This window comes from Lissotriton helveticus, chromosome 9, assembly GCF_964261635.1.
Source record: "Lissotriton helveticus chromosome 9, aLisHel1.1, whole genome shotgun sequence".
NCBI classification, from domain to species: Eukaryota; Metazoa; Chordata; class Amphibia; order Caudata; family Salamandridae; genus Lissotriton; species Lissotriton helveticus.
The window spans coordinates 20,966,364-20,990,299 of NC_136070.1; the positions used below are offsets into that span (position 1 = coordinate 20,966,364).

Consider the following 23,936-nt stretch of genomic DNA (forward strand, 5'->3'; position numbering starts at 1 on the left):
TCCTGTGAGTGATGTGTCTGTTGTAAGTACTATCTGTGGAACAGTTTCGAGGAACGGCCGCCCTTTGGACACGTTTTTTGTGTTCCACCACTGCAGAGAGCGATGTGTGCGGCTGTCCACCAACACCAGGTCTGTTAGTTGTCCTTGAGCCTGGTTCCACTGTTGTGCTAGACATTCCTGTAATGGACGAATTTGAAGTCTTGCATACGGTACAATAAGAATGCAAGATGTCATCATGCCTATGAACTGCATTAACACTCTGGCTGGGAGAGAGTGTTGGGCTTGAAATTTTGTGATGAGGGCTTGTATGCTTACAATCCTGGCTGGACTGGGATATGCTAGAGCTGTGGAGGTGTTTATTGTAGCCCCCAGATATTGGTGTATATGAGAGGGCTGGGGATGCGACTTGGTGTAGTTGACCGTGATCCCCAAGTTGTGTAATGTCTGAATGGTTTGGTGAGTGTGTTGAACACACTGGTTGAATGACTTGGCTTTTATTAGCCAGTTGTCTAGATATGGGAAGACATGGATCTGTTGTCTTCTGAGATGTGCTGCTACTACTGCAGGGCACTTTGTGAACACTCTGGGTGCAGTGGTGTTTCCGAATGGAAGGACTTTGAACTGATAGTGTTGTCCGTCAACTACAAACCTTAGATACTTCCTGTGAGAGGGATGTATGGGAATGTGGAAGTAGGCGTCCTTGAGATCTAGTGTGGCAAGGAAGTCGCCTTGTTGCAGCAGCGGGAGCACTTGTTGGAGAGTGATCCTATGAAAATGATCTGAGTGTATATATAGGTTGAGGGGCCTGAGATTGAGTATTGGTCTTAGAGTCCTGTCTTTCAGGGTATTAGGCTCCAACGCTAGAAAGCGTGCCAACTTCCAAGTAAGCACAAAGCAGGATCCCAAGATTGAAAAATCCTTCTTTGGCTATGCTTTTAGATTACAGCTCTCGCATCAGGAAATCCAACCGCATGCACTTCGTAAAATCTGGGTCTGACCGTTGCTACATTAAGTGACACCCAGGATACAACACTCAGAGGTGTGCACTATCACTATATCCCATTCAGAGTGCGTGCTACTGCGGCACACATTCCAACTCATCCACAAGTCAATCGGCATTCTTGATTTCAGTCTGTCATCTCTGGGACGATGGATCCAGGCTACTACCCAATGTCCCAAGTCAGAGGACTTCTGATAGTCTTACCTGCGCTTTTTATACCTTGATCGGGTGCTTACTTTCATTAGTCAGAAAACGTCTTGGAAGCGCAACACCTCTGCCGGCTCAAACACACATGTGGTAAAACACTATTGAAAATTTCATCTGAACTAGCAAATTCCTGTATTTGTTCATAAAATAAATATATGGATGTTCGCAAACAATATAAAGGCACTGCTATTAAGGAACATCTCCCTAACCAAAAAAGTGTCACAAAATGTATTCCAATCTGGGAATACCAACTCACATGGTAACTTTGAACTGTTCCAGATATTGTTTAATTAAAGCTAGGAGAGATCCAGTGTATTTATAAATATGTTTTATTAATTGTGAGTAAAAGAACGGAGTGTAATCCTGTAAAATGCATGCCACTGGTTGGTTAAAGAACGGTGCTCGCTCCCAGTAGTGCTTCATGCAGCATGCAGTGCTTTTTCATTCCCTTCAAAACCTAAGATAGAGCAAAGTCAAAAGCAGGCCACAACTTTCAGACAACTATAGTTTCAATCAAATAATTAACAAAGAGAGAAAAGTCTGCTTTGTTGAAAGTTTATTAAATAAAAAAGAGAATATTTAACAGTTTTGTTAACAGCATTTACAAGAAAACAAATATTCGATGCACTTTTCACATCGCGCACTGACAGGCAGGGTAATGACCCAAGTGCTCAGTCTAAGGCACAGTGTGTTACAGAGGCGGGTTTTACACAGATGGACTATAAACGCCATTACTTAGGCACACTGAGAAGAGCTCGAGGAATCTGTACGCAGGGCTTCAAGTGAGCACAAAGCAGGATCCCAAGATTGAAAAATCCTACTTTGGCTATGCTTGTAGATTACAGCTCTCGCACTAGGAAATCCAACCGCATGCACTTAGTAAAATCTGGGTCTGACCGTTGCTACATTAAGGGACACCCAGGATACAACACTCAGAGGTGTGCACTATATCCCAGTCAGAGTGCGTGCTACTGCGGCACTCATTCCAACTCGTCCACCAGTCATCTGCATTCTTGATTTCAGTGTGTCATTTCTGGGACGATGGATCCAGGCTACTACCCAATGTCCCAAGTCAGAGGACTTCCGATAGTCTTACCTGCGCTTTTTATACCTTGATCGGGTGCTTACTTTCACAAGTCAGAAAACGTCTTGGAAGCGCAACACCTTTGCCGGCTCAAACACACATGTGGTAAAAGACGCTCAACAGCACCACAACCATGCTGGAAGCACTGGCCCATTGCAGATAACTACTCATAAAGGTGACAGGGAACTGCACAACGAAATCTGTTAGAGCCCACCTCCTCATGCTACCCATTGTGCAGGGGTCCACAAAGCTGGGGAGCCTTCTGTGTGCAGGACTCAAAGGGGTGTCTGGGGACATGCAAAGTGGTGGCAACAAGGTTGACTGCGGTAACCTCAGCCACTTCGCAAATAGCCACTTCGCAAATGATTCTGAGGCAAAACAAAGTTTTAAAGGGCATAAATAAACATAGCTGAAATGTTTCAAATATTAAATAGTAAAGTAATTGTAAAAAGTCTTATATTATATATATATCCTCTGTGTTCCCCACGCAACCTCACAAATCCTGGGATATGTGGAAGGTATTTTTCTTTCATAGTGGTACTGTGCCAGTGTGATTTTTACTAGTGAACTGGTCACGTCAGGGATCACCTGTGTTCTGACCCTGTCCAAAGAAATGAATACTAAAGATGAATAGGCTCTGATGAGCTGTTTGGACAAGAGGTGTCTTTGCAGTATCAACACAGGAAGAAAAAAAAGTTTCATGGTTTGCCAACCTGCAACAAAAATGAGATGGCAACTCAACTGTGAAAGAAACACACAGCGCAAAGCTTAGTACCTACTGGCCAGTTTTTCTTAGGTGGAGCTCTACCATGAAAACTGGCCAGAGGGCTGTCACAGCATTGGTTTTTGGTAGAAGTCCTCTAGTGAACATACATCAATTACGTCTTGCACCCCTGAAATTGTGTGAACTGAAGACAGTAGGACTTTTAGACCTGTAAATAGTTCCAGCTGGGGGATGTGTCCATTCCTCCTGCTTGTGTTACACCACTTTCCTCCAGGCCCAACAGCCCACGACTTATCATTTGATCCCAGGCCAAAATCAATCAAAGCAAAGTAGCTTGATGAACCTTTGTCAACCATGAGAGGATACTACAAGGAGGAAGCACACTTAGCTTTGTAGTTCTTAAAGGTGGACTTTTAAAACAAGTTGCACAGCTCTTTTGTTTGAACTACAGTGAGTGAGTTGGTGTGTCACAAATGAACTTGAACAGTCCACTAGATTGCCTTGAAGGCTCTAAATTTGGAACGGCTCCGTTCAAGGCACCGTCGATGCCACGGATCCTATCCCGCCTCTGCCAACCTGGGGTCTCTGTGGTCTTTGTGTAGAGCTCTGTGGCAGACACAGTATATATATTATTAGACCTGACCTTCTTGGGCAGCTCATTTCATATTTGGGTCTTCCTCTGAAGCTACTTTCAGGCCCAGGCCTCCCTGGGCAGCTAAAGTCAGTTCCAGTCCTCCTTGGACAGCTGTGTTTGGACTGAGGCCTCCTCGGGTAGGTTATTTCAGAACCAAGATCCATTTGTCAGATAATTTCCAGCCCAGGCTTCTTTGAGCAGACAGATCCAATTCAGAGGAGTCACCGCCAGTTTGAGCTCTGGCCTCTTTAAGCGTTATGTTGACCATTGGGGGAAAGGGCAGGTGCCCATGGGCAGCTGGTTAGGGACCCTCTGGCATTGTTCAGCTCCTCATATCAGAGGAGGCAGATGTGTCAGAGCTGCTGCAGACCCCATGTTGAATGAGGCACAGAGCGTGTCAGTCCCACCTCAAACTTCACCAATAAGTTATACCCACAGGACAGCACGGAGTCCATCGGATTGGGATGCATAGTCTCAGTTGGGAAAGGTTTCGCCCGCTACAGAGCTGTGAGCGCAAGCACCTACAAGGGTGACATTCTTTAAATTATGTGATTACATAAGAAATAAACATTAGTCTAAAGACAATAAATTAATTTCAGAACAAATTATTTAGTGCAACACAAATATCTCTAGCTAAAGCAAAGCTCAATGCCCATGTCACACTGACAACACTGGATCCAAAGTAGAACTTCCTTTAAAAATGACATTAACATTGGCAGCCATCATTCTAGTCATATATTCAGAAAATCTGGAGATTTCAGTGAGTTGAAAGTCGTACGCATGTCCAGAGGTGAACTGGAAGTATGTGCAGAGCTACTCTTAAGCCGCCAAGTAATTTACAGAAATGTTTGTAATTCTTTGGAGGAAGGAACAACTGTCCAGTAACTGGATTACTAGTTTCCCCTCACTGGAGCCTTACAGGAGACCCAAAATGACACATGTGGCCTATATATCCCTGTCCAGTTAGACAAGGGCAGCAGCATCGTGGGACTCTGTCACTGCTTTGCATAAACGCACTGTGCCATCTCCACCAAGCAAGGGTCGGAAGCCAAACATTTCTACATTTTGTCTCGTGGACCATTAAAATGTCACAACATCCTGCAAAGCCACACTCCAGAAGAGCACAGCGCGACGTGCGCCTTAGACAGGCTCCATCTGGCGGTATGTGTGAAGGTGTGGAGAGGGGGTTCTCTGTACCGAAGACTGGGGTGTGTACGAAAGGCTGGTGTTGGCAAAGCTTGCAGTCACGCAGTAGTAGGAGACAAGAGAAGCAGTACTCTACAATGACATACGTACAAGTGTGCTGCAGAGGAGAGCACTACCAGCAAGGTTAAATATAAGGCAAGGATACGTGATTGTGCCAGATACACACAATCACAACATCCAGGGAGTGCACACAACTAGCCTTTTGGATGCGATTCAAAGGAGGCCTATAGACAATGTCCAGCAGCGTACTCTGAGCTCACGGGGCACTCACACGCTGCTGTAATACCACCTTACATATCCAGGGGGCACTCACACACTGCTGTAATACCACCTTACATGTCCAGATGGAACTCTCACACAGCCTCATTGCTTGCAAATCCAGGCCCACAGCCTCTTCCACCTTCTTCTGACTGAATGAAATATTTATGAATGTTAAAAGCCTCGCCTTACTTAAATGCGTGCAGCCTCTCTCAATTCTATTTCACTGGAGAAGTAGGTCAGCTGAATTCAAGGCGGCGGGTGGGCAGTGCGGGCTAATGTTACATCTCCATGGGGTGTAGCAAGAGTGTGCTTTACATGTTGAAGGGAGCTTGTAATCGTTGTCGCCTCCTGGGAGGGATTTCAGTTACCTTTGCTTTTGCGTCATTCATACCACTGCTCAGGGAATGCAATCCAAAGCCCAACAAGAGGCAGTTCCTTCTCGGCTGCTCTGATGAGCTGACAGAGATCGTGCTTTGGGAGTCTGCTGGCGGTCAGTCACCCTGACCAGCCTTCAGGCACCCACTGGTAATGCACAACACGGTGCGCGACAGGTAAAGATTGGACGGTAAAGACAAGGAGCGGCTGCTTTACACCTGTCCACCCACATTACGGCTCAGTATGAGGCAGTAGCCTCACTCGCGGCCACAATGGAAGCAGAGAGTTGCTTCTGGTTATTCAACTGTCGCTACTTTATAGAAATGTCACCGCAGAGCTGCTGCAGTTTAGAAACAAGTGTAGACTCAAAGAGCCAGACCTGAGGAGCACAGAAACTCTGCCAGTGGCCACTGACAAACCATAGGTGAAATATACACTGGACACTGGTATTGTCATGACTAGACTGAACTCTGGATAATAACTGCAAGAATCTGTAATCAGGCCACGGGTGAGTAGGATCAGGACTCCAGAATCCCTCGAAAGTAAGATTGCCTTCAGATTCACTTGTCCAATAGGCCTGCAAGTTCAGCTCAAGCGTTTCTCGTGGGAAGATCTGCATCGTGTGTGCGACAGTCGCGTCTACCTAGAACTAACCTCTACTTTTGTAACAAGAACCTGATATAAAGGAAAGAAGTAAAAGAGGGACGAGGGTTTAGAGTCAAGTAATCAATTCTTAATACCACGTCTCCATCTAAAGTGTCTCGCTGGACGTCAACAGTCCAACAGTTCCATGTGGCGCATTTATGTACCAAAGGTAATGTTGCTGCCTTGTATACAAGGCTCCCTCTCGTGGACTGCGGTCTTGGAGTATATACTAACTAGATGGCAGCCGAGTGGTGCCAAAAGCATGCACGTTCTATAGGCTGTGTCAACGCAATCATTGACAGGATTTTCTCACAATAGGTCTGAAATCCCAAAAAACCCAGACATAGGGGTGCTCTTTCCTGCATTCCTGACCCACACGGCATCCAGCATACAGCATACAGACTCCTTTCCTAAAAGCGAATGTTGATATGGAAAGAATACTGAAAGGGCAGCTGTTTTATTGACCCAAAAACAAAGATTCTAACACTCTGAAATGACAAATCGACTGGACGGCCACAATAAATTCCACTAGCCATAAGATCTGATTGATATCGCTACAAGTTAATTTTTAAGATGAGGTTTAGTGGCCTGGGGGGAAACTTCCTCTCTGGTCTTTCAAAGAAAGCATGGAATATACTGCTTCTCAAAACAGGAGTAAAAACATGCTTCCCCCGATTGGCACAGATTCAACCAAATATACTTTCACAAATGGTACACAAGCTCCATATGGGCTATGTGGCGCTCAAGAGGTAAAGAGCATGAAACCTCACCCTCTAAAAGAAGCATCCTTTTCTACAGCTTAGAAAATCTTTCAAGACAGCTGAAGAAGATTTGGATGTCTAAAGTTAAGACCACATGAGAGATACTAATGAGTTTCCAGACGTCGTTGAGGCGCCATCCATCCTCTATTAGGTCAGCCTAAATGACTCCATGAGCTTGGAAAAATAGAATCCCGGGGGCCAATCCCTTGAAGACCGCCATAGGATTTCCTGTGCCGGCGTCATCTTAAATTGCACTTTTAAACTTTGTTCACTTGTGCCCCATGAGAATTAGTGGAAAGTTCAGCAAGTGGCCGTCTGTCCTACAGAGAAGCAATCTGTTTGAATCACTGGATGCAATCTGTCCAGAAGAGTCACTTGAGGTTTCTTGCTGTGAAGGCATCGTACAGGCAGATCTATGGTTTAAGACCTCTGGCACTGTTTCCACTCTAAAAGAATCTGTCTGTTAGTGTTTAAGTACTCAGAGTACTGGATACAGGCCACTGTTTATTCTCAGTCCTTGGTAGAATCACCGTGAAAATGAGGTACAAAAACATCTGCGGCTGCTGAGGGTAGGAAACACTATGCATTAAAATACCTTATAACAAAATGTGAGGATGGCTTGTATGGCATAGACATGCTCAAGAGGAAGAGATTAAGAAGCCTGTCTAAATCCTCTTAAGCAAATATCCATTCCAAATGATCTACGCCAGCCAATCGCAGGCCTGGCTCTGCCTAATCATCAATGGTGCCAGTCCTCGCCATACGCAGGCTTGGATTCCAGTGGAATTTTCTTTATTCGTGGAGGGAATATCCTCCCACCTAGAGGTAATGAGAACACCTCACTCAGAAACACTCCAGTGTTTTTAGTATCAGACGTTCATGCTTGAGGGGGTATCGTCATTTTTGATGTAGCGCAAAAAAACAGTAAGGGCGAGTATTTTGGAGACTTTGAGTCAACAGCTTTTAAAGTATATCGCATTTTCATGGCTATTTGCACAAAATCTTGGATTCTGAGCATGCATGAGCCAATGTTTTTGGTCCCTGTTAAGATGTTAAGAAGTTTTAAAGATATCCTGACATATTCCCCGCCCATGACTTCCAATCCATATTTGCAAGCCAGCCTCCCACCTCTCCTTCTAAAAGAGCCTCACTAACAGGCCTGCGACTCATCGAACTCTGCCTCCAGCATTCGCCTCGACTCCCATTCTCCCCTCCTTTCCAGTTGTTTGTGGGTCTAGGTCTGGAGTCTTAGGCTGGAGCTTGTGATAGGCCTTTGCACACCAGTTTATGACGACAGACAAGAGACATGGCAGCTGTTCACAAGTGTACGATGGAACTTAGGGAAACATTTCAACACATTGTTCTCCACACCTCAGACTCTTAAGTACCTGGACAGAAGGAAAACAACACGTCCCTCACTGCAAAGAGCTTGTCCGATTTACTGCTGTCCTGCAAACACAATCCCAAGTCACTGCTGTGCTTCCTCTTAAATGTTGTCAGGAGGAAACGATGCTAGCACTCTCAGCGCTGTGAATTCCTGCATCAAACACATATGTCTAAGTGCAGAGTCTAATTAGTGAAGCTTCTAAAGCTCCATTCAACATGGCGAAGGATTTGATTTGATCAGGGGAGAACAGGGCATCTTTGGCTACTAACTGAGGCCAGGAATACCCTGAACCACTACATAGAGAGCTCAGGGCTGCCTTTAAACAATACAGAGACACACCAAGAGTTTCAATGCTTCAAAAGCCACAGGTTTGCAGACTTGGAGTGTTGATGGACGGAGTCTGAGCAGCTCAAGGCCTCGAGGGGCTGAACATAGAATGTTCTGGACTTGTACGAACACTGCTCAGAGGAGCATCTTTTCTCATGGGACAGGGAGGGCCTTAGCCTCTGTGGACGAAGCTTACGAGGTTCTACTGGTTCAATGGAGGCTACTGTGAAAGGTCCTCCTAATGGAACTATATCATCCCAGAAGAAGTGGTCTTTGGTGACTGGCAGGCCTGGGTTTCCAAGGAGCAGACAGATGGCTCTGATGCAGTCACAGCTAGTGACCAATCAGAGGGGGGTACTCTGAGACACTGGAGGAGGCGGACAAAGGTGCACCTGTGACACCAGGAGCCAGTCACAGAATAGGTTTAGCTCCATCACTCCACGATGCACACATTGTTCAACAGCGACCCGTTTATCACACATTGAGCGGTGTGGGTGGAAGGAGTAGGGAAAATGACTACAATCAATTTAATTTGCTACAATGCCCTATGCAAAACTCCAAAATCAAATAAACAATGATTAAGGGACACCATTTTCAGCCGAAATTAGCTGAGAATATATCTCCATACCTGAAAATATTCAAACTGCCTTAAACCTACAGCAGCTACAGAAAATTGCACTTTTTTAAGCTGAGGATACAGTGCCTGAGTTAGTGTTTGGTGGATGAGTTACTTCGTCACAATCGTGATGGCTATCCCGTCCGCCTCATTGAAGAGTATTCTAGCCTACGGCACTGGTGATAAGGCGGACAGGTTATCCATCACATTTGTGACGGAGTAACCCATCCGTCAAGCTTTAAATCAGGTCTTTAGTCTCCTTTATCACCAGTTCTCAAAAAGGTGTTTGGACAAAAGAGCTTGCATCATCTTGAGGCAATGCTTCAAAATAGAAGACATCTTCTTTAAAGCGAAGGCTGAACAGTGCCATACAGGAGACAACAGGTCCAGGAGGACGGACCATTTGCCCACCAGTAAACCTGGCGGTGAAACATCTGACCAAAATACATTTGAGATATTAGATTGTTAACTTTGCAAGACAGTGTGCTAGATTAAAATGGGATGAAGAATCAAGTTATTAATTCCGTCTCCCGCTGGTGGAGCGACTCCTGGGATACAGAATGTGCAGCAGAGAAGGAATGGCTTCGATAACAATACATGGGCGTAAGACCAATCAGCACCTCCACCCCGGGGCACTGCAAACGTAAGAAATAAACTGCAGGCAAAAGGCAAAGAAAGGTGAAACAGTCGCTCAACGTGAAAGGCCTTGCTCTACACCAGGACCATGAATGCTCACAAAGAGACTGACAAATCTACACAATGCATTCATCGTCAGACCTCCTCCCCATGCAGCCCCTCAAAGGGAAGAAAGTGTGCACTCTCAGGCGGTGACACGGCAGACGAACGACAGTTCTTCATTGAACAAGAGTGGTTACATACAACGGAGCCTGTGAGAGTAGGCTAGCTCACTTTCCAGTCCACTACACGGGCACATTGGGCAGCTCGGGCATGCGTCCTGCGCCTGGTGACCCCTCTCCTTCCATCTCAAAGTTGGCGTTGACAAAGGAGCCGGTGCCCTCAGGCTGCGCAGTGCGAGCAGGGTCGCTGCTGGGCTGGTGCTGTTCTTGAAACCGCCTTTCGGCCTCTTCAGACATCTTGTTCTCCTCCTCTTCCTCCTCCTCCTAATAACACCAACAGAGCTTCATGAAACTTAACATGAGAGACAATATTGCAGAGGCATTCCATGCCAAGACAAGGGTCTAAGTTTCAGAGCAGTCAACTTTGCAAAGAAAGGGATTTTGCCAAGGAAGCCCTAGGAAAAGTGCGGAGTGCAATGATGGGAAAGAAATAAGAAAGAAGCTAAAGGGAGCTTTTCGAAAAGCTTCAGGCCTCTGCGCTAAGCAATTAGTTTTTATTAAAAGAAATCAATAAAAACAAAAGGAAAACACAATAGTTTTTAAGGTGGCACAAATACTACTTTTAAACAATCAGCATTTTGCTGAAAGATTTAAGAGAGCATAAAACAGTATGAAAAAATGGCAGGGAGTCAAAGGCACACTCACAGCATAGCATGAAAGTGTCAAAAAGGATGAAATGAAGGCAACATGTTTTGAATATAGAATTCAAAAAGCTTGTGCAAGGGCAGAACAGGCTTAAACACATTCTGTAAAATCTAAAGTGCTGAAGCAGTTTTTCAGGACAGAATTCTTAACAAAAATCAACTATGGAGTCATAGATGAGTCCCCGAAGAGCGGGTGGGAGGTGGGTGGGTGCAGGACTCCTCACAAGAGATATGGTTTGGTTGCAGCTCGCAAAGCTGAAGCTGGATAAGGCACTGGGTACGATGGGGTACAGCATATGGTATTAAAGTAAAGTATAGGCTGTGCCAGCACAGAGAACAGCCCTGATTAAACTCCCTCTACAGACAGAACTTACGAAAGCTCCAAAGTACAGTGACTATAATCTCACCTCATGAAAGGAAGAGCAGACAAGGGAGACTAGTCAGTCAGATCACTCACTCTCCAACCTTGGAACGATCAGGCTCTCTGCACATCTTAGCTGAGCAGGACTGAGGGCCCTCAAGGGACACAAGGTTCCGTCTGAGGGTCTACAGAGCGCGCTCACGTGTGATGAGCTTCAGCCGGAGGGTCTTCAGAGCACACTCAGGGGACACAGTCTTCAGGCTAAGGGTCTACAGAGCGTGCTCAAAGGGTGTGAGCTTCGGTTGGAGGGTCTACAGAGGGCGCTCAAGGGAGATGAGCTTCGGCTGAGGGTCTAGAGAGCGCACTTAAGGGAGACAAGCTTTAGTGTGAGGGTCTACAGAGAGCGCTCAAGGGAGATGAGCTTCGGCTGGAGGATCTACAGAGCGCGCTCAAGGGAGATGAGCTACGGCTGGAGGATCTACAGATGCGCTCAAGGGAGATGAGCTTCGGCTGAGGGTCTACAGAGCGCGCTCAAGGGAGATGAGCTTCGGCTGGAGGATCTACAGAGCGCGCTCAAAGGAGATGAGCTACGGATGGAGGATCTACAGATGCGCTCAAGGGAGATTAGCTTCGGCTGAGGGTCTACAGAGCGCGCTCAAGGGAGATGAGCTTCGGCAGGAGGGTCTACAGAGCGCGCTCAAGGGTGTTGAGCTTCGACTGAGGGTCTACAGAGCGCGCTCAAGGGAGATGAGCTTCGGCTGGAGGATCTACAGAGCGCGCTCAAGGGAGATGAGCTTCGGCTGGAGGGTCTACAGAGCGCGCTCAAGGGAGATGAGCTTCGGCTGGAGGGTCTACAGAGCGCGTTCAAGGGAGATGAGCTTCGGCTGGAGGGTCTACAGAGTGCGCTCAAGGGAGATGAGCTTCGGCTGGAGGGTCTACAGAGCGCGCTCAAGGGAGATGAGCTTCGGTTGGAGGGTCTACAGAGGGCGCTCAAGGGAGATGAGCTTCGGCTGAGGGTCTAGAGAGCGCACTTAAGGGAGACAAGCTTTAGTGTGAGGGTCTACAGAGAGCGCTCAAGGGAGATGAGCTTCGGCTGGAGGATCTACAGAGCGCGCTCAAGGGAGATGAGCTACGGCTGGAGGATCTACAGATGCGCTCAAGGGAGATGAGCTTCGGCTGAGGGTCTACAGAGCGCGCTCAAGGGAGATGAGCTTCGGCTGGAGGATCTACAGAGCGCGCTCAAAGGAGATGAGCTACGGATGGAGGATCTACAGATGCGCTCAAGGGAGATTAGCTTCGGCTGAGGGTCTACAGAGCGCGCTCAAGGGAGATGAGCTTCGGCAGGAGGGTCTACAGAGCGCGCTCAAGGGTGTTGAGCTTCGACTGAGGGTCTACAGAGCGCGCTCAAGGGAGATGAGCTTCGGCTGGAGGATCTACAGAGCGCGCTCAAGGGAGATGAGCTTCGGCTGGAGGGTCTACAGAGCGCGCTCAAGGGAGATGAGCTTCGGCTGGAGGGTCTACAGAGCGCGTTCAAGGGAGATGAGCTTCGGCTGGAGGGTCTACAGAGTGCGCTCAAGGGAGATGAGCTTCGGCTGGAGGGTCTACAGAGCGCGCTCAAGGGAGATGAGCTTCGGCTGGAGGGTCTACAGAGGGCGCTCACGGGAGATGAGCTTCGGCTGGAGGGTCTACAGAGCGCGCTCACGGGAGATGAACTTCGGCTGGAGGGTCTACTGAGTGCGCTCAAGGGATATGAACTTCGGCTGGAGGATCTACAGAGCGCGCTCAAGGGAGATGAGCTTCGGCTGGAGGGTCTACAGAGTGCGCTCAAGGGAGATGAGCTTCGGCTGGAGGATCTACAGAGCGCGCTCAAGGGAGATGAGCTTCGGTTGGAGGGTCTACAGAGTGCGCTCAAGGGAGATGAGCTTCGGCTGGAGGGTCTACAGAGCGCGCTCAAGGGAGATGAGCTTCGGCTGGAGGGTCTACAGAGGGCGCTCAAGGGAGATGAGCTTCGGCTGGAGGGTCTACAGAGCGCGCTCAAGAGAGATGAGCTTCGGCTGGAGGGTCTACAGAGTGCGCTCAAGGGAGATGAGCTTCGGTTGGAGGGTCTACAGAGTGCGCTCAAGGGAGATGAGCTTCGGCTGAGGGTCTTCAGAGCGCGCTTAAGGGAGACAAGCTTTAGTGTGAGGGTCTACAGAGTGCGCTCAAGGGAGATGAGCTTCGGCTGGAGGATCTACAGAGCGCGCTCAAAGGAGATGAGCTACGGCTGAAGGATCTACAGATGCGCTCAAGGGAGATGAGCTTCGGTTGGAGGGTCTACAGAGTGCGCTCAAGGGAGATGAGCTTCGGCTGGAGGGTCTACAGAGCGCGCTCAAGGGAGATGAGCGTCGGCTGGAGGATCTACAGATCGCGCTCACGTGTGATGACCTTCGGCTGGAGGGTCTACCGAGTGCGCTCAAGGGAGATGAGCTTCGGCTGGAGGATCTACAGAGCGCACTCAAAGGAGATGAGCTTCGGCTGGAGGGTCTACAGAGCGCGCTCAAGGGAGATGAGCTACGGCTGGAGGATCTACAGATGCGCTCAAGGGAGATGAGCTTCGGCTGAGGGTCTACAGAGCGCGCTCAAGGGAGATGAGCTTCGGCTGGAGGATCTACAGAGCGCGCTCAAAGGAGATGAGCTACGGCTGGAGGATCTACAGATGCGCTCAAGGGAGATTAGCTTCGGCTGAGGGTCTACAGAGCGCGCTCAAGGGAGATGAGCTTCGGCAGGAGGGTCTACAGAGCGCGCTCAAGGGTGTTGAGCTTCGACTGAGGGTCTACAGAGCGCGCTCAAGGGAGATGAGCTTCGGCTGGAGGATCTACAGAGCGCGCTCAAGGGAGATGAGCTTCGGCTGGAGGGTCTACAGAGCGCGCTCAAGGGAGATGAGCTTCGGCTGGAGGGTCTACAGAGCGCGCTCAAGGGAGATGAGCTTCGGCTGGAGGGTCTACAGAGTGCGCTCAAGGGAGATGAGCTTCGGCTGGAGGGTCTACAGAGCGCGCTCAAGGGAGATGAGCTTCGGCTGGAGGGTCTACAGAGGGCGCTCACGGGAGATGAGCTTCGGCTGGAGGGTCTACAGAGCGCGCTCACGGGAGATGAACTTCGGCTGGAGGGTCTACTGAGTGCGCTCAAGGGATATGAACTTCGGCTGGAGGATCTACAGAGCGCGCTCAAGGGAGATGAGCTTCGGCTGGAGGGTCTACAGAGTGCGCTCAAGGGAGATGAGCTTCGGCTGGAGGATCTACAGAGCGCGCTCAAGGGAGATGAGCTTCGGTTGGAGGGTCTACAGAGTGCGCTCAAGGGAGATGAGCTTCGGCTGGAGGGTCTACAGAGCACGCTCAAGGGAGATGAGCTTCGGCTGGAGGGTCTACAGAGGGCGCTCAAGGGAGATGAGCTTCGGCTGGAGGGTCTACAGAGCGCGCTCAAGAGAGATGAGCTTCGGCTGGAGGGTCTACAGAGTGCGCTCAAGGGAGATGAGCTTCGGCTGAGGGTCTACAGAGCGCGCTTAAGGGAGACAAGCTTTAGTGTGAGGGTCTACAGAGTGCGCTCAAGGGAGATGAGCTACGGCTGGAGGATCTACAGAGCGCGCTCAAAGGAGATGAGCTACGGCTGAAGGATCTACAGATGCGCTCAAGGGAGATGAGCTTCGGTTGGAGGGTCTACAGAGCGCGCTCAAGGGAGATGAGCGTCGGCTGGAGGATCTACAGAGCGCGCTCACGTGTGATGACCTTCGGCTGGAGGGTCTACCGAGTGCGCTCAAGGGAGATGAGCTTCGGCTGGAGGATCTACAGAGCGCACTCAAAGGAGATGAGCTTCGGCTGGAGGGTCTACAGAGCGCGCTCAAGGGAGATGAGCTTCGGTTGGAGGGTCTACAGAGTGCGCTCAAGGGAGATGAGCTTCGGCTGAGGGTCTACAGAGCGCGCTTAAGGGAGACAAGCTTTAGTGTGAGGGTCTACAGAGCGCGCTCAAGAGAGATGAGCTTCGGCTGGAGGATCTACAGAGCGCGCTCAAAGGAGATGAGCTTCGGCTGGAGGGTCTACAGAGTGCGCTCAAGGGAGATGAGCTTCGGTTAGAGGGTCTACAGAGTGCGCTCAAGGGAGATGAGCTTCGGCTGGAGGGTCTACAGAGCACGCTCAAGGGAGATGAGCTTCGGCTGGAGGATCTACAGAGTGCGCTCAAGGGAGATGAGCTTCGGCTGGAGGGTCTACAGAGCGCGCTCAAGAGAGATGAGCTTCGGCTGGAGGATCTACAGATGCGCTCAAGGGAGATGAGCTTCGGATGGAGGGTCTACAGAGTGCGCTCAAGGGAGATGAGCTTCGGCTGGAGGGTCTACAGAGTGCGCTCAAGGGAGATGAGCTTCGGCTGGAGGATCTACAGAGTGCGCTCAAGGGAGATGAGCTTCGGCTGGAGGATCTACAGAGTGCGCTCAAGGGAGATGAGCTTCGGCTGGAGGATCTACAGAGCGCGCTCAAGGGAGATGAGCTTCGGCTGGAGGGTCTACAGAGTGCGCTCAAGGGAGATGAGCTTCGGCTGGAGGGTCTACAGAGCGCGCTCAAGGGAGATGAGCTTCGGCTGGAGGATCTACAGAGCGCGCTCAAGGGAGATGAGCTTCGGTTGGAGGGTCTACAGAGTGCGCTCAAGGGAGATGAGCTTCGGCTGGAGGGTCTACAGAGGGCGCTCACGGGAGATGAACTTCGGTTGGAGGGTCTACAGAGTGCGCTCAAGGGAGATGAGCTTCGGCTGGAGGGTCTACAGAGCGCGCTCACGTGTGATGTGCTTCGGCTGGAGGGTCTACAGAGTGCGCTCAAGGGAGATGAGCTTCGGCTGGAGGGTCTACAGAGCGCGCTCAAGGGAGATGAGCTTCGGTTGGAGGGTCTACAGAGGGCGCTCAAGGGAGATGTGCTTCGGCTGAGGGTCTACAGAGCGCGCTTAAGGGAGACAAGCTTTAGTGTGAGGGTCTACAGAGCGCGCTCAAGGGAGATGAGCTTCGGCTGGAGGATCTACAGAGCGCGCTCAAAGGAGATGAGCTACGGCTGGAGGATCTACAGATGCGCTCAAGGGAGATGAGCTTCGGTTGGAGGGTCTACAGAGTGCGCTCAAGGGAGATGAGCTTCGGCTGGAGGGTCTACAGAGCGCGCTCAAGGGAGATGAGCTTCGGCTGGAGGGTCCACAGAGCGCGCTCAAGGGAGATGAGCTTCGGCTGGAGGGTCTACAGAGCGCGCTCAAGGGAGATGAGCTTCGGCTGGAGGATTTACAGATGCGCTCAAAGGAGATGAGCTTCGGCTGGAGGGTCTACAGAGTGAGCTCAAGGGAGATGAGCTTCGGCTGGAGGGTCTACTGAGTGCGCTCAAGGGAGATGAACTTCGGCTGGAGGATCTACAGAGGGCGCTCACAGGAGATGAACTTCGGCTGGAGGGTCTACAGAGTGCGCTCAAGGGAGATGAGCTTCGGCTGGAGGATCTACAGAGCGCGCTCAAGGGAGATGAGCTTCGGCTGGAGGATCTACAGAGCGCGCTCAAGGGAGATGAGCTTCGGTTGGAGGGTCTACAGAGTGCGCTCAAGGGAGATGAGCTTCGGCTGGAGGATCTACAGAGCGCGCTCAAGGGAGATGAGCTTCGGCTGGAGGATCTACCGAGTGCGCTCAAGGGAGATGAGCTTCGGCTGGAGGATCTACAGAGCGCGCTCAAAGGAGATGAGCTTCGGCTGGAGGGTCTACAGAGCGCGCTCAAGGGAGATGAGCTTCGGTTGGAGGGTCTACCGAGTGCGCTCAAGGGAGATGAGCTTCGGCTGAGGGTCTACAGAGCGCGCTTAAGGGAGACAAGCTTCAGTGTGAGGGTCTACAGAGCGCGCTCAAGAGAGATGAGCTTCGGCTGGAGGATCTACAGAGCGCGCTCAAAGGAGATGAGCTTCGGCTGGAGGGTCTACCGAGTGCGCTCAAGGGAGATGAGCTTCGGTTAGAGGGTCTACAGAGTGTGCTCAAGGGAGATGAGCTTCGGCTGGAGGGTCTACAGAGCACGCTCAAGGGAGATGAGCTTCGGCTGGAGGAACTACAGAGTGCGCTCAAGGGAGATGAGCTTCGTCTGGAGGGTCTACAGAGCGCGCTCAAGGGAGATGAGCTTCGGCTGGAGGATCTTCAGATGCGCTCAAGGGAGATGAGCTTCGGATGGAGGGTCTACAGAGTGCGCTCAAGGGAGATGAGCTTCGGCTGGAGGGTCTACAGAGTGCGCTCAAGGGAGATGAGCTTCGGCTGGAGGATCTACAGAGTGCGCTCAAGGGAGATGAGCTTCGGCTGGAGGATCTACAGCGTGCGCTCAAGGGAGATGAGCTTCGGCTGGAGGATCTACAGAGTGCGCTCAAGGGAGATGAGCTTCGGCTGGAGGGTCTACAGAGCGCGCTCAAGGGAGATGAGCTTCGGCTGGAGGATCTACTGAGTGCGCTCAAGGGAGATGAGCTTCGGCTGGAGGGTCTACAGAGTGCGCTCAAGGGAGATGAGCTTCGGCTGAGGGTCTACAGAGCGCGCTTAAGGGAGACCAGCTTTAGTGTGAGGGTCTACAGAGCGCGCTCAAGAGAGATGAGCTTCGGCTGGATGATCTACAGAGCGCGCTCAAAGGAGATGAGCTTCGGCTGGAGGATCTACAGAGTGCGCTCAAGGGAGATGAGCTTCGGCTGGAGGGTCTACAGAGCGCGCTCAAGGGAGTAGAGCTTCGGTTGGAGGGTCTACAGAGTGCGCTCAAGGGAGACGAGCTTCGGCTGAGGGTCTACAGAGCGCGCTTAAGGGAGACAAGCTTTAGTGTGAGGGTCTACAGAGCGCGCTCAAGGGAGATGAGCTTCGGCTGGAGGATCTACAGAGCGCGCTCAAAGGAGATGAGCTTCGGCTGGAGGGTCTACAGAGTGCGCTCAAGGGAGATGAGCTTCGGTTGGAGGGTCTACAGAGTGCGCTCAAGGGAGATGAGCTTCGGCTGGAGGGTCTACAGAGCACGCTCAAGGAAGATGAGCTTCGGCTGGAGGATCTACAGAGTGCACTCAAGGGAGATGAGCTTCGGCTGGAGGGTCTACAGAGCGCGCTCAGCGGAGATGAGCTTCGGCTGGAGGATCTACAGATGAGCTCAAGGGAGATGAGCTTCGGCTGGAGGGTCTACAGAGTGCGCTCAAGGGAGATGAGGTTCGGCTGGAGGGTCTACTGAGTGCGCTCAAGGGAGATGAGCTTCGGCTGGAGGATCTACAGAGTGCGCTCAAGGGAGATGAGCTTTGGCTGGAGGGTCTACAGAGCGCGCTGAAGGGAGATGAGCTTCGGCTGGAGGATCTACAGAGCGCGCTCAAGGGAGATGAGCTTCGGTTGGAGGGTCTACAGAGTGCGCTCAAGGGAGATGAGCTTCGGTTGGAGGGTCTACAGAGTGCGCTCAAGGGAGATGAGCTCCGGCTGGAGGATCTACAGAGTGCGCTCAAGGGAGATGAGCTTCGGCTGAGGGTCTACAGAGCGCGCTTAAGGGAGACAAGCTGTAGTGTGAGGGTCTAGAGAGCGCGCTCAAGAGAGATGAGCTTCGGCTGGAGGATCTACAGAGCGCGCTCAAAGGAGATGAGCTTCGGCTGGAGGATCTACAGAGTGCGCTCAAGGGAGATGAGCTTCGGCTGGAGAGTCTACAGAGCGTGCTCAAGGGAGTAGAGCTTCGGTTGGAGGGTCTACAGAGTGCGCTCAAGGGAGATGAGCTTCGGCTGAGGGTCTACAGAGCGCGCTTAAGGGAGACAAGCTTTAGTGTGAGGGTCTACAGAGCGCGCTCAAGGGAGATGAGCTTCGGCTGGAGGATCTACAGAGCGCGCTCAAAGGAGATGAGCTTCGGCTGGAGGGTCTACAGAGTGCGCTCAAGGGAGATGAGCTTCGGTTGGAGGGTCTACAGAGTGCGCTCAAGGGAGATGAGCTTCGGCTGGAGGGTCTACAGAGCGCGCTCAAGGAAGATGAGCTTCGGCTGGAGGATCTACAGAGTGCACTCAAAGGAGATGAGCTTCGGCTGGAGGGTCTACAGAGCGCGCTCAAGGGAGATGAGCTTCGGCTGGAGGATCTACAGATGAGCTCAAGGGAGATGAGCTTCGGCTGGAGGGTCTACAGAGTGCGCTCAAGGGAGATGAGCTTCGGCTGGAGGGTCTACTGAGTGCGCTCAAGGGAGATGAGCTTCGGCTGGAGGATCTACAGAGTGCGCTCAAGGGAGATGAGCTTCGGCTGGAGGGTCTACAGAGCGCGCTGAAGGGAGATGAGCTTCGGCTGGAGGATCTACAGAGCGCGCTCAAGGGAGATGAGCTTCGGTTGGAGGGTCTACAGAGTGCGCTCAAGGGAGATGAGCTTCGGTTGGAGGGACTACAGAGTGCGCTCAAGGGAGATGAGCTTCGGCTGAGGGTCTACAGAGCGCACTTAAGGGAGACAAGCCGTAGTGTGAGGGTCTACAGAGCGCGCTCAAGGGAGATGAGCTTCGGCTGGAGGATCTACAGAACGCGCTCAAAGGAGATGAGCTTCGGCTGGAGGGTCTACAGAGTGCGCTCAAGGGAGATGAGCTTCGGTTGGAGGGTCTACTGAGTGCGCTCAAGGGAGTTGAGCTTCGGCTGGAGGGTCTACAGAGGGCGCTCACGGGAGATGAACTTCGGCTGGAGGATCTACAGAGCGCGCTCAAGGGAGATGAGCTTCGGCTGGAGGATCTACAGAGCGCGCTCAAGGGAGATGAGCTTCGGCTGGAGGGTCTACAGAGTGCGCTTAAGGGAGATGAGCTTCGGCTGGAGGGTCTACTGAGCACGCTCAGGGGATACAAGCTTCAGGCTGAGGGTCTACAGAGCACGCTCAAGGGACATAAGCTCACATAGGAGGGTCTACAGAGCGCACTTAAGGGACACGAGCTTCCGTCTGAGGGTCTACAGAGTGCGCTCAAGGGAGATGAGCTTCGGCTGAGGGTCTACAGAGCGCGCTTAAGGGAGACAAGCTTTAGTGTGAGGGTCTACAGAGCGCGCTCAAGGGAGATGAGCTTCGGCTGGAGGATCTACAGAGCGCGCTCAAAGGAGATGAGCTTCGGCTGGAGGGTCTACAGAGTGCGCTCAAGGGAGATGAGCTTCGGTTGGAGGGTCTACAGAGTGCGCTCAAGGGAGATGAGCTTCGGCTGGAGGGTCTACAGAGCGCGCTCAAGGAAGATGAGCTTCGGCTGGAGGATCTACAGAGTGCACTCAAAGGAGATGAGCTTCGGCTGGAGGGTCTACAGAGCGCGCTCAAGGGAGATGAGCTTCGGCTGGAGGATCTACAGATGAGCTCAAGGGAGATGAGCTTCGGCTGGAGGGTCTACAGAGTGCGCTCAAGGGAGATGAGCTTCGGCTGGAGGGTCTACTGAGTGCGCTCAAGGGAGATGAGCTTCGGCTGGAGGATCTACAGAGTGCGCTCAAGGGAGATGAGCTTCGGCTGGAGGGTCTACAGAGCGCGCTGAAGGGAGATGAGCTTCGGCTGGAGGATCTACAGAGCGTGCTCAAGGGAGATGAGCTTCGGTTGGAGGGTCTACAGAGTGCGCTCAAGGGAGATGAGCTTCGGTTGGAGGGTCTACAGAGTGCGCTCAAGGGAGATGAGCTTCGGCTGAGGGTCTACAGAGCGCGCTTAAGGGAGACAAGCCGTAGTGTGAGGGTCTACAGAGCGCGCTCAAGGGAGATGAGCTTCGGCTGGAGGATCTACAGAACGCGCTCAAAGGAGATGAGCTTCGGCTGGAGGGTCTACAGAGTGCGCTCAAGGGAGATGAGCTTCGGTTGGAGGGTCTACAGAGTGCGCTCAAGGGAGATGAGCTTCGGTTGGAGGGTCTACTGAGTGCGCTCAAGGGAGTTGAGCTTCGGCTGGAGGGTCTACAGAGGGCGCTCACGGGAGATGAACTTCGGCTGGAGGATCTACAGAGCGCGCTCAAGGGAGATGAGCTTCGGCTGGAGGATCTACAGAGCGCGCTCAAGGGAGATGAGCTTCGGCTGGAGGGTCTACAGAGTGCGCTTAAGGGAGATGAGCTTCGGCTGGAGGGTCTACTGAGCACGCTCAGGGGATACAAGCTTCAGGCTGAGGGTCTACAGAGCACGCTCAAGGGACATAAGCTCACATAGGAGGGTCTACAGAGCGCGCTTAAGGGACACGAGCTTCCGTCTGAGGGTCTACAGAGTGCGCTCAAGGGAGATGAGCTTCGGCTGGAGGGTCTACTGAGCGCGCTCAAGGTAGATGAGCTTCGGCTGGAGGATCTACAGAGCGCGCTCAAGGGAGATGAGCTTCGGCTGGAGGATCTACAGAGCGCGCTCAAGGGAGATGAGCTTCGGCTGGAGGATCTACAGAGCGCGCTCAAGGGAGATGAGCTTCGGCTGGAGGATCTACAGAGGGCGCTCACGGAAGATGAGCTTCGGCTGGAGGATCTACAGAGGGCGCTCAAGGGAAATGAGCTTCGGCTGGAGGATCTACAAAGCGCGCTCAAGGGAGATGAGCTTTGGCTGGAGGGTCTACAGAGCATGCCAGGTCAGGGCTCTATGAAGGGTGCCTGTGCCTTGCCTGGTCAGGGCCCTATGGAGGGTGCCCGTGTCCTGCCTGGTCAGAGCCCTATGGAGGGTTCACATGTTCTGCCTGGTCAGAGCCCTATGGAGGGTGCCCGTGTTCTGCCTGGTCAGAGTCCTATGGAGGGTGCCCGTGTCCTGCCTGGTCAGGGCCCTATGGAGGGTCTACAGGGCATGCCAGATCAGGGCCCTATAGAGGGTGCCCGTGTTCTGCCTGGTCACAGCCCTATGGAGGGTGCCCGTGTTCTGCCTGGTCAGAGCCCTATGAAGGGTGCCCGTGTTCTGCCTGGTCAGAGTCCTATGGAGGGTGCCCGTGTTCTACCTACGTCAGGATGCTGTGGCCCTGTTCTGGCTAAGCCAGGGAGTTCTAGAAAGTTTCTATATTGCCAGGCACTTTCTACGTTCACTTCCTGCAAAGCAGCTGCATTCGCTGGTGAAAGACGCCACTGGATTATTCCAGTGTAGAAAACACACTGGAAAAGAGTACAAAGAATTGTGCATTATCTAAAGACTCCGAAGGCAATAAGGAACTAAAGGTAGTCCGAAGGAATCTTTATACTTAGGGACTAAAGGTGAGCAGGTTGAAGAACAAGATGTATTTGAGGGAGATAGAGTAGTACATGCATACGAGCACCCCCGAAGAGTGGGCACAGAGGAGTACATACAAGCAGGACCACTTAGAGGAGTGAAGGAAGTACAGACAGAAGAGAGCGCCTGTGTATATTTGAAAGAAGGACTCACGCACCTCTTTCTGCATCCTGTAGTACTCATCAATGGCGTACTGGTACTTAGGCGTGCTGATGCCAAGGACGGACGCGATCTTCTCCCCAAGGAAGTCACACACTAAGAGAAAGGAAAGATTATACACCACTGCCCGAAAAGGATAGGACACACAAAAGAATAGTGAAAAATCACTGGTGCAAGTTTAGGCAAGGCTCTTATACCGGACATAAACACAGAGAGATGAGTGCTATCAATTATGGTAATGCAGTATTGGAGCAGCAGGCTTGATGAAAGTCTGACCAGGCTTGCCTATGGTAGGCTGTTGTTTAAGTTCTGGACAGCAGATGGTCTGCATGACGCTCATAGTCAGCCTTCACTAAAGCGAGGCCTCAGGCCAGATCCCCCCGAAGTGATAAAATACAGAGGGGGAATGCTGAATACACATATTAACCCCCTTTAGGTTTAGATCAGCTTTGCTAAAATGTGTGGAAGATGCAAATAGGTAATACAAATAAATACAAAGAAATAATAAACTAGGTCCAAGTGGTGCACATCTGAAAGGAGAGGAAAGTTTAAAGACCTCATAACCGTAAAAAAAACAAGAATGTAAACAGGGACCTTTAAATTGTGTTTGTTACATACAAGTACGGGCAAAATGTCCCAAACTGGAAGCAAAGATGTAAAAGTGAAGAAAACCACAACTTCAGCGTGAAGAAACCTCTCACTCCTTTAGTACGAATGCTCATCCTCGCTGCAACTGAACACTGGGACCAGAGACTGGACTCCGCCAAACGCCAGGGGCCGGCGACTGGACTCCGCCAAACGCCGGGGGCCGGTGACTGGACTCCGCCAAACGCCGGGGGCCGGCGACTGGACTCCGCCAAACGCCGGGGGCCGGCGACTGGACTCCGCCAAACGCCGGGGGCCGGCGACTGGACTCCGCCAAACGCCGGGGGCCGGCGACTGGACTCCGCCAAACGCCGGGGGCCGGCGACTGGACTCCGCCAAACGCCGGGGGCCGGCGACTGGACTCCGCCAAACGCCGGGGGCCGGCGACTGGACTCCGCCAAACGCCGGGGGCCGGCGACTGGACTCCGCCAAACGCCGGGGGCCGGAGACTGGACTCCGCCAAACGCCGGGGGCCGGAGACTGGACTCCGCCAAACGCCGGGGGCCGGAGACTGGACTCCGCCAAACGCCGGGGGCCGGAGACTGGACTCCGCCAAACGCCGGGGGCCGGAGACTGGACTCCGCCAAACGCCGGGGGCCGGAGACTGGACTCCGCCAAACGCCGGGGGCCGGAGACTGGACTCCGCCAAACGCCGGGGGCCGGAGACTGGACTCCGCCAAACGCCGGGGGCCGGAGACTGGACTCCGCCAAACGCCGGGGGCCGGAGACTGGACTCCGCCAAACGCCGGGGCCGGAGACTGGACTCCGCCAAACGCCGGGGCCGGAGACTGGACTCCGCCAAATGCCGGGGCCGGAGACTGGACTCCGCCAAATGCCGGGGCCGGAGACTGGACTCCGCCAAACGCCGGGGCCGGAGACTGGA

At 52.2% G+C, this 23,936-nt stretch overlaps 1 protein-coding gene across 1 annotated transcript in view; it reads right to left on the minus strand.

The window, feature by feature from the left end:
* Positions 1 to 9,122: 9,122 nt before the first annotated feature.
* SRP54 (signal recognition particle 54) overlaps positions 9,123 to 23,936 on the minus strand; it is a 190,843-nt gene continuing 176,029 nt past the window's right edge. Inside the window, exons 16-17 of the mRNA XM_078659378.1 lie at positions 22,407 to 22,504; positions 9,123 to 10,348 (exon numbers count right to left, since the gene is read on the minus strand). Of these exons, the coding sequence (XP_078515504.1) occupies positions 10,148 to 10,348; positions 22,407 to 22,504 (299 nt within the window). The 3' untranslated portion in view covers positions 9,123 to 10,147. The remainder of the gene's footprint in view (positions 10,349 to 22,406; positions 22,505 to 23,936) is intronic.